The sequence below is a fragment of the Emys orbicularis genome, chromosome 4, assembly GCF_028017835.1.
Source record: "Emys orbicularis isolate rEmyOrb1 chromosome 4, rEmyOrb1.hap1, whole genome shotgun sequence".
NCBI classification, from domain to species: domain Eukaryota; kingdom Metazoa; phylum Chordata; order Testudines; family Emydidae; genus Emys; species Emys orbicularis.
In genome coordinates this window covers 131,270,483-131,281,025 of record NC_088686.1, presented here as the reverse complement: position 1 = coordinate 131,281,025, position 10,543 = coordinate 131,270,483, and the positions used below count along the sequence as shown (strand labels likewise).

Here is a 10,543-nt window from a genome sequence, read left to right as displayed (position 1 = left end):
CAGAGTGCGGGGTGTGAGGGGAGAGGCAGGGTGTTTGAGGCTCCAGGCAGAGCAGGCCTGCGGTTCGGGGCAGAGCAGGGTGTGAGGGGAGGAGCAGTATGGGGCATGACCAGAGAGGCAGAGTGGGGCGGGATGTGAGGGGAGGGGCAGAGTGTATGAGGCTCCAGGCAGAGCAGTCCCGCGGTTCGGGGCAGAGCAGGGTGTGAGGGGAGGGGCAGCACAAGCCTGTGGCATGGGGCAGTGTGGGCAGGGCCTGGTGTGTGAGGGACACCCCGAGGGCCTGCCCCTGTCAGAGCTGGGAGCTGAGCTGGCCTTTCTCCTCAGTGCAGGCTGGGCCCGGCCCTGGGCCGTGCTGTGAGGCACTGGCGCTGGCCCTGGCCCTGGCCTGGAGCAGTAACTGAAGGCAGCAGATGATGCAGGAATGCAGTGTGGAGCTGCCAGCCCCGGGCGCAGCCTGATCATCAATATCGCTGGAAAGAGAAGAAATGAGAAGGACTCAAACAAGGCCGTTGTTTGCGAGGTGGCCGAGCCGCTGTCCAACACATGCCAGCCCCCCCGTCCGCCCCCAGACGCAGCGCAGCCCCGGGCAGCCTAATCCCCGCAGGGAGAGCACATGAAATCAGATGGACAAGTTTTGATGTGAGGCAGCAGCTTAGGGCAGGCTCAGGTTTCCTTTAGGTTTTTCTATATTTATCTCTGTGATTTAATGCCAGCGCCAGGGTTTAAATGCCACCAAACAGTTGGTGTTAGGAGACAGAGCAGCCGCTGCTCAGCCACACACTCTGAGGAGGCTGCTCCCCGCCAGCCGCTTGCCCATGGAGCTCTTCGAGACCAGCCCTTACTTCTTTCCAGACCAGAGATTTTACGATGGCGAAAACTATTTGAGCTCCCGTTTGCAGGGCTACGAGCAGGGGGTGTACCAGGAGCGGCCGGGCCTGGGGCTGTGTCCGGAGGGCAGGACGGGGCTGGAGGAGAAGGGCTCGCCCCTGCCTGAGCACTGCCCCGGCCAGTGTCTGCCCTGGGCGTGCAAGATCTGCAAGAGGAAAACGGTCTCCATCGACCGGCGCCGCGCCGCCACCCTGCGGGAGAAGCGGAGGTTAAAAAAGGTGAACGAGGCCTTCGAGGCCCTGAAACGGAGCACGTTACTGAACCCCAACCAGCGGCTGCCCAAGGTGGAGATCCTGCGCAGCGCCATCCAGTACATCGAGCGCCTGCAGAGCCTGCTCAGCACTCTCAACCAGCAGGAGCGGGAGCAGAGGGACCTGCGTTACCGCAGCACTGCCTCGCAGCCAGGGGTAAGTGCCCATCGCCCCACCCAGGGAGCTGCTGCTTCCAGAGCAGGCCCCTGCCCAGGGAGATCACAGCTTCCATAGCCGGCCCCCGCCCATAGAGAGACTGCAGCTTCCACAACCGGACCCCGCCCATAGAGAGACCGCAGCTTCCATAACCGGCCCCCACCCATAGAGAGACCACAGCTTCCATAACCGGCCCCCACCCATAGAGAGACCGCAGCTTCCACAGCCGGACCCCGCCCATAGAGAGACCGCAGCTTCCACAGCCGGACCCCGCCCATAGAGAGACCGCAGCTTCCACAGCCGGACCCTGCCCATAGAGAGACCGCAGCTTCCATAACCGGCCCCCACCCATAGAGAGACCCCGCAGCTTCCATAGCCGGCCCCCGCCCATAGAGAGACCGCAGCTTCCATAGCCGGCCCCCAACCATAGAGAGACCCCGCAGCTTCCATAGCCAGCCCCTGCCCATAGAGAGACCGCAGCTTCCATAGCCGGCCCCTGCCCATAGAGAGACTGCAGCTTCCATAGCCGGCCCCCGCCCACAGAGAGACCGCAGCTTCCATAGCCGGCCCCCGCCCACAGAAAGACCGCAGCTTCCATAGCCGGCCCCCGCCCACAGAGAGACCGCAGCTTCCATAGCCGGCCCCCGCCCACAGAGAGACCGCAGCTTCCATAGCCGGCCCCCACCCATAGAGAGACCGCAGCTTCCATAGCCGGCCCCCGCCCATAGAGAGACCGCAGCTTCCATAGCCGGACCCCGCCCATAGAGAGACCGCAGCTTCCATAGCCGGCCCCTGCCCATAGAGAGACAGCAGCCTTCATAGCCGGCCCCCGCCCACAGAGAGACCGTAGCTTCCATAGCCGGCCCCTGCCCATAGAGAGACCGCAGCTTCCATAGCCGGCCCCCGCCCATAGAGAGGGAGCAGAGCGACCGCCACTTCCCAGCCATGGGGAGTGCATTTACACCCTCTGCCTCCTAGTCCAGGGGAAGGTGGACTAGAAGGGCTGACAGTGGAGGCTGGTGACATCTGAAAATGGGCTGGCAAAAGTGATCCAGAAAGGGGCATGTGGAGCCCAGTCAAGAAAGCGGGTGACAATCCCCTGGTCAGTGCGAGCAGCTACATGGGCACAGGGTGCAAAGCGGTTTTACTCTTCAGTATTAAATGCCTGCTATGCCTTATAACCCCTTCCACAAGAACCCCCCAGGCTCCTCCTTAGGCCAAGCTCAGGTACAACTCATGGCTGCTGATAATGCCAACAAGCAAACCAAGAGGGATCTTGAGATGCTCCTCTCTGCATGGGCAAGCGCCGCCCTTTCTCCTTTCACAAAGGCTTAGACTGAAACAAGACAGTCCCTGCAAGATGGCATTACCCAGGAAAGAGTCACTAGATTGTGCATAGGATGTCTTCCTGCAGGTGGATGTGTCAGGGCAGAGTCACCAGTATGTCCTCGCTGCTTTGCTCTGCTCTGTCAAAACAGCCTTGTGCCTGGACTCAGTGTGGCTAGAGCAGATGCCGTGTAATGGAGAATCTGGTACATGCTGTATATATTGGATCATAATATTTGGGCAGTAAATGCTCTAGGCAATAAAAAAAAGTTAACTTCCTCTGCTAGTCTCATAGAAAGGCCCCTGAGCCAGGCATGCTAAGAGCAAATGCCTGCACATCCTTCCAGCAAATGCGATTGGCACCTGGAACTGTCTTTGCAGCAGATGGCACTTGAGTGGCAAGCCCCTGCGCATGTGTAAAGGAGAGGGCAAAAGGATGTGGTGTGTCTGGGAAAGAGGCCACCTGTTTAGCACATTTGTTTTATTCTGTGTGCCCATCCAAGTGCCACACAAGGGCATCCGGGCCCAACCCGGAGTCTCAGAACCAGAACTGCCAACCGTACACATTCAAAACTCGTAAGTCAGGGCTAGAGCTGGGTCCATTTTTTTGTTTCACGTTGAATTTTTTTGTTGTACTTTTCAATTCTCCTAAAAAAATTGAAAACATTTGTTTTCAGTTTGACCGAAGACCGTTTTATTTTTTAAATGTTTTGGAATTGCCAGTGAGCTGGAAAATCCATTCTTTGCCCAGCTCTGGTCAGTACCCACCACAACAACAAGACGGTCTTAAAAATGATGAGATTTTTAAAAGATAATACACGTTGGGTTCTTTTTATTTGCCCCCTGGTTTCTCAACCACTAGAGTTACACTCCAGTCAAGCTTTTCTCTGCAACCCCCGGGGCTAGAAACTTACTTTAAAACAACAACAAAAGACAGCTGATATAGCCATGTAGTCACTTGACTTCAGGAGCTGGAGATTTAGGAAAAATACTGACTATCATGAGACTCCTGATAAAAATGTAAGAGTTGTCAATACTGCAAAACTTCCATGACTTTTTTGCACATTTTAGGAAATGTAAAGACTGCAATGCATTCTGGGCTGAATCCTGTGAGGGCCTCAGCATCCTTCGCATTCCTATTGTGGTCAACAGGAGCTGAGGGTGTTCAGGACCTCACCGGAGGAGCTCTTTGTTTGCAATATCTTGCTGCCCGTGCTCTATGGATCACAGTTCCCGAGGTGCAGATCTGGCTGTGAAATGTTTTTTTCTTTCTTGTTTCATTACTTTTCTTTCATTATAATGATCAAAATTAAGAAAAATCTCCACAAGTAAACAACCAGATGAGGCAAAGCTATAGGAACAAAGGCATGAAAACTAGAACGTGTGCTCAATTGGAATTTGCTACCAAAACAACCTGAACCAGGCAAGTGCTATGTTAAACTGTCAGGACTACTAACTTTTCTTTAACCCATTTTAGCCTCCTTACCTCTTCTCCTCCTCCCAACTCCTTGGTAGGACTGATCGAAAGCGTTTACTTTAAGTGTATAATGTAAAATCTAACATTTTTGTGAAAAAAATTCATTTCCATGACATTTTTCTATTTTTGGACAAAAGTCAAACTGAAAAATTCACATTGTTTTGTTATGAACTGACCTTTTAAATTGTTTTTTGGGTTTTTTAGTTTTTTTCTCCATATTTTTCATTTCTCTCCCTTTTCCCTGGGGATAAAACAAACAAAAACCAAGGAAATGAAAAGCCCAAACAAAATGGACATATTCAATTAAACATGAAACAGAACTGAAGAAGAGCTCTGTGTCGCTCGAAAGCTTGCCTCTTTCACCAACTGAAGTTGGGCCAATAAAAGCTATTATGTCACCCACCTTTTCTCTCTGAAACAAAACAAATATTATACATTTCAATTCACTTAGTAGAAAAATAATTTTCAAAAAAACCCATGAAAAAGTTTGAATTTTTTCCCTGGACAATACTTACCATTTCATACAAGTACATATTTACCAGATCATGCTTGTGGGTTAACTTACTGGATAATTGGAACAATGTAAATCACCACAGAAAAACAAAATACAAGAGAAGATGAATTTTGATTCACTAATGGCTTTGATTCTGTTAAACAATAACGTCTTTCCAAATGCAGGTCATACCTTCACTGCAAAGAATTGGTGCATTTTTATTTCAAGCTGGTTACGTTGATGTAAAAATGTTGTGGAGACAAGGCAAAAGTAGCTTTTACCTCCATATAGTTAGATGAGATCAATCCTATAGCCTGTCTCCCCTTCCTGGGGTTTACCACAACTTGCTTCATCGAAGTGAAAACTACAGTGTCCTATCTACACCAGGATTTTACATCAAGATCACTCTCTCAAGTTAGTCATCTTGACAGAAAAACATACCTCTTTTTGCAGTGAAGACAGCTTCACAACCCAAGGGAGCGGATCAGTCTGTATAAATGCCAGTGATTTCGCGCACTGTTTCCCTGTTTAATGTGTGAGGAGAGAGAAGGGGTATATGTCTTCACTAGACTTTTTATCTGGAGTTAAAGAATTGCCAGTTATCTCAAGATATAAAAAAGGCTGGTGTGGACCCCCCCCCCACACACACATTTGTGCCAGGCTACATTTGATCTTCACTCTAGGCCAGTGTTTCTCAACCTTTTCAGGTTGGTAACCCAGTCTTTGAAGTGAAATATTTGCGACCCCCCTTACGTTTGCAAGGCAAGAGTAGCTAATGTGTCAATGCTATGCCTATAGAATGTACTTGTGTGGGACTCTTGAGAGGGTGGCAGACAGTTCTTGACTTTGAAACATCAGCAGTGAGGGAGCAAGATTTTCTTTGCTTAGAGATTGTAATAACATTTTCAATGCCCCACTGGGCCCCATTGCCTTTTCTGACACTCCCTCCCTCCCTGGGGTCATGATCCACTGGGTGGAGAAGCAACCCTAGGCTAATCCCTAGTGATGTTTGTAGCCTTGATCAAATACGTAGTTGGTCCATCCCAGCCTTTACAACTGTGTTAAGTACTACAAGTCAATTAGCACCCAGTTAACTCCAGATAAAAAACTCTAGTGAAGACCAGCCCGAGGGGGGGGGGGGGGCTAAGGAGTGGAGATTGCTGTTGCATGACCTCCAACCCCAGTGTAGCCCTACTCAATGGCATCTTCTGTTATCCCCCCCGCCTGCCCCGTCTCCCCTACAATAGTGTCTAGGAGTCTAGGTGACAGGTCTGTTTATATGCAACGAGTGTTTGCCAGGAGAAGGTGTAACGGCTCCAGACTAGAACTCTTATCTGAGCAGTTGGCCCCAGTATGGCCCCATTTGGATCTCAGCACGGTTCAGCTCCCCGCACTGTGGTTTCAGAGAGGAGGTGAGAGGAGCCATTACCAGCTGAGACGCCACATGGCGGGGTGCGGGTGTGACCAGGAAAGGGCTGGAGCACAGACACAGCTGCAAGAGGTGCTGAGTATCCAAGGCGAGGCTGCGAGGCAGCTAACGTGTGCAGCACCATGCCAGAAGGACAGGAGAAGCCGTGGCACTAGGTGCTACAACATGGCCCTTGCTGTGTGTGTCCCAGCTCCAGTGAGGGTGGCCAGTCCCTCCCCTTTCCCTTCATTTGCTCTTGCTTCCATTCCAGTTTCTGCCATGTTCAATATCTCACGTCATGCTTCTCCCCCCATGGGCCAAGGTGCTTTTCCCTTCTCACACGTCTTCTCAGGAGCTTTTCCCCAGCTGCTTTTCTCTCCAGTGCCCCTATTTCTTCTCACACTGCGTTCATGCTCCTCAAACTTTCTCTTTGGTCCATCTGCTGCCTCCTCCCCAGGAGAGAAATTCCCAACCCCAGGCTTGTTAACAATTGACCCTACACAGATGTGTAGAAAGACTCACCAGAGTTAAAGCCCCTATTGTCCTTCACAGCAGCTGATCCTGTCAGGGTCCAATTTACTGTCCCGTTCTTTCTTGAATCCCAGGAATGGAGATTCTGTCATGAGCTCCAGGGGACAAAAATATTCCTAAGGACTGAGCTAGACCATCATGGGACCTGTTAAGGTAGAACAACAATACCCTAATCCTGCTCACACACTGTCAGCTCCCATGAGCACAAAACAGCCATTAATGATCTGATGATCTGAGCTGCCACTTATGAGATCTGGACACTCTTTTCAAGGTCCAGTCCTTGCCCAGGGATCTCACACAATCCACCTTGGGAGCTCATTGCTTGGATTCTTAATTAATATTTAAAGCATAGGACTTCTCACTCTGAGCAGGTTGGAGACAGTGGCCATGTGTTTCTACATGGACTGAACGTGATTTTTAAAACAGGTTTGCTTTTCTCACTGGGATTGAGGGAGAGGTGAGGTAGGGCCATCTGGGCCAACTGAGTAGAGCATTTCAGAGCACACCTGGGAGATGACCCAGTGTGAGGATAGAGCTCTTGGCATGAGTAACCCTAATGGTGATTGTCTCCTCCTAATTACAGGTGGCCAGTGAGTGTGGGTCCAACAGCGCCTCCTGCAGCCCAGAGTGGAGCACCCAGCTGGAGTTCAGCAGTCACCCTGGGGGTAAGCAGAGCACACACCCCAGACTGGCCTGTTCTTTTCTATCCATATTCTTTCCTGTCTGTCAGGCCACCACACTGGGTTATTCTGACTGCACTGATTCAGGGTAGACACAACACAGGTTTAAGACACAGGCTGTATGATGGAAGGACCCACTTGCAGTTGGCAATGGAGAAAGCAGCTGCTCCACTGGTTTTCGTTCCTCCTTAGTTCCAGCTGCTAACTCATATCATCTCGAAATACATTCAGGACTGGGGCTGATTGGAAAAATGCATGCTTTATTCCAGGGGAAATTTTGACTTTTTGTTGGAAAAAAACCAAACCAAAACAAAAATTCTGAAAACTGAAGAATGTTCAGCTAAAAACCATTTTCTGCTGCAAATCTTCAGTTTGGGGTGTGGTTTTTTTTGGTTTTCCAACAAAAAATGGTAAATTTTCCTCATAAAGCAGATACTTTACCTGAACATTTTTCATTTAATCAAAAACCCAATTTACTGTTGGACAGAAGATTTAACGGAAAATTTTCAACCAGCCATATTCCTTGCTTCCTGAAAGGCCTTTTCCCATGTCAGCAAGTGTTGATGTTCCCACAGCATTGGGGGGGGGGGGGGGGGGTAGAGTAATTGCTAACAAGAGAGGAGGTGTCCATGAGACAATAGGAAATTGCCAGACTGATCAGACCAAGGGTCCAGCTACTCCAGTATCTTGTTTCTAACAGTGGCCAGTGCCAGCTGCTTCAGAGGGAGAAATCTGCACTAGCAGTTATGGGATAACCTGCCCTCATGGACAGCTTCCTCCTGACCCCATAGTTACGGGTCAGCTTATGTTAACCTTGTTATAAATGTCTCACTCTCTTCTGAATCCTGCTACTCCTTTGGAATCAATGAGATCTTGTGGCAGTGAGTTCCACCAGGCACTCCTGGAGTACGAGAAGGATTTCCTTTAGCAGTTTTGAATCTGCTGCATTTCAGTTTCATTGAACATCCCCCTGCTCTCATGTAACTTTTTGTGAATAGACATTATCTCCCTTTATTACATTATTAATTATTTTGTACACTTTACCTCTGAGAGGAGATGAATAAGAGGGGACATGAGGAAACAGTCCTAATCTTTTCAGTGTTCTCCAGTCTCTGATTGTTCTCATGACCCAGCTCTGTTAAGACGTGGTGCGCGTGACCCGATGAGTGTGTTTTCCCATCTCTGACATTTCATCACTTACCCTAGAAAGGCCCGTGCATGTGGGAACAGAAACTGCTTATGGTGTCCGCCAGCTTGGCATTTCTCTCACCCCTCTGAATTGTTCAGGGCTGAGGACAGGGGATCACAGCAGGGAACAATTGTCACCTTTCCTGGCAGATCAGTGAATCTGGGCAAGTTTCACTCCCTGTAACACCCACGGACCTGAAGGAATGATGGGAGAGCCACACCCTAAGTGCCCATCTTCCATGGCCTGGCAGAGCTAGAAACACTTTGGTGACCAAGGCAAACGCTTTCCGGACAGCGCACTGGCCCTGAACAGATTAGTTCCTTTCCTTGCAGCTGCAACAGCTGCTGGGATCCTGGCCATTCCCCTTGGGTCTCCCTCAGTCACCTCCATTGGCAGTTTGGTGCCCAAAGTCACCTTCATTCGGTTTCCTCTCTTGCTCTCCGTAGATCACTTGTTAAATGACGAGTCCTCTGAAGACCACAACCTCCACTCCCTGTCCTCAATTGTCGAAAGCATCGCGGTGGAGGATGTGGCCGTCACGTTCCAAGAAGAGAGGGTTCAAAACTGAGGCTGGCGGAAGCCTCTGGGGCTTTTCAGAGTCTTCCCCGGCTGGTAATGAGGTGGAAATATGGCACCAGAACTCTTCAGACACTGGAAATGTATTTACCTGTCCAAAGTCATAGACTGTAACTGGTGAAGCCACTTATCCAATTCCCTAATCATTGCAGAGTCTTTCCACTTGGTCAGCTAAGAGACAAAGGATAGGCTGTTTAAAATGAAGCCTACATTAATACACAAGCTGGTGACCTGATTTTCAGGGGTGCTGAGTCCCCACTTCAATAAGAGTTATGGGTTCTCGGCCTCTCTGAAAGAAAGGGCTAGAAGTGACTGATCAAAGCATTTTGACATGATTTATTGTAACTGGTACTTAAGGGAGGGGGGCAGAAGCAACACGACTTCCGTGTGAGAAGGAAGGATTCCAGCGTGTGCTTTGTGTTTCGTTCCCTGTTTGTGGAAGTTTGTTTCTTTGGGGGCCAATGTTTGTGTGTGGGTTTTTTTATTTTTTTTAAAGATTCTGTTTGACCAACTTCCTTTGCCAAGCTGGCATTTTGCAGGCGCAGGAGCCGTGTAAATGCTGCCATCGGGGTCTTTTCTACTGAGCGCTGTGTGGAGTTGACGGGATGGGGGTTTTTTATTGTTATTTTTGCTAACTTATTTGGATTTTTTTTTTTAAATAAAGGCAGTCTCGTTTGAAATGGTTTCTGGGTTTCTGTTACCTGAGGGCCGCTGTCCCTCGCTCAGGCACGGCTCGCTGTGGGAGACTGGCTGCTTCTTGCCAGCCTTGTGGATCTGCTTCTATTAGGAGTCCTGGAAGCAAACACGGAGAAGAGGAAGATGCAAGAGCTCAACCCGATTGAAGTCACTGGGAGTTCCAGTGCTAATTTCAAAGGGAGCTGGATGGGGCACTAATTTAGATCAGTGCTACACAGGAGAACGTTCCCCTTCTAGTCACTCGTGTAATTCCCAGTGTTTTCCCATACTCGTGTACCATGAGCTTCCCTTACAACTGATAGTCACCACACATCCTCAACATGCTTTTCAAGTATAAGCTCTTCGGGGCCGGGACAGACTTTTTGTGCTGTGTTTGTACAGCCCCTAGCACGCAATGGGGGCGAGGTCCATGGGTGGGGCTGATAGGTGCTACTGCAATACAAAAAGTAACAATAAAGTAACATTCCTGTGAACTAGGCAAGGCACGGAGTGTCAGAACTCAGCTCTGGAGATTGTATGCAGAAGTCCCTGGATCCTAGCCCCGTGCTCAGAGAACTGGACCATACCCCTCCTTTGATCTGCCTGGTCCTCATCCACCTTAGCTCCAAGACCTCAAATGCCAGGTTCCCTGTGGTGGAAGGGGGATGAATGCCCCTTCTATCTGCAGAGGAACAATAGGGGATGTCCCGCTCCTGCTGTCCCTTAAAATGAGGACCTCCCACTCTGCAGCACCTTGTGCTAGACACTGGCCGGCGCAGGAAGCTCCAGATGTGTCATGTGCTCCAATTCCAAGATTCATAGATTTTTAAGGCCAGAACAGATCTTTGTGATCATCTAGTCTGACCCCCTGCATAACACAGGCCAGGGCATTT

General features: G+C 49.8%; 1 protein-coding gene across 1 annotated transcript; it reads left to right on the top strand.

Moving 5' to 3' along the window:
- The first annotated feature begins 815 nt into the window (after nucleotides 1-815).
- Nucleotides 816-8,967, top strand: MYOG (myogenin). The gene is made up of 3 exons (XM_065404149.1): nucleotides 816-1,295; nucleotides 7,114-7,195; nucleotides 8,846-8,967. The coding sequence occupies exons 1-3, from the start codon at nucleotides 816-818 to the stop codon at nucleotides 8,965-8,967; spliced, it is 684 nt and encodes a 227-aa protein (XP_065260221.1).
- Nucleotides 8,968-10,543: the final 1,576 nt, after the last annotated feature.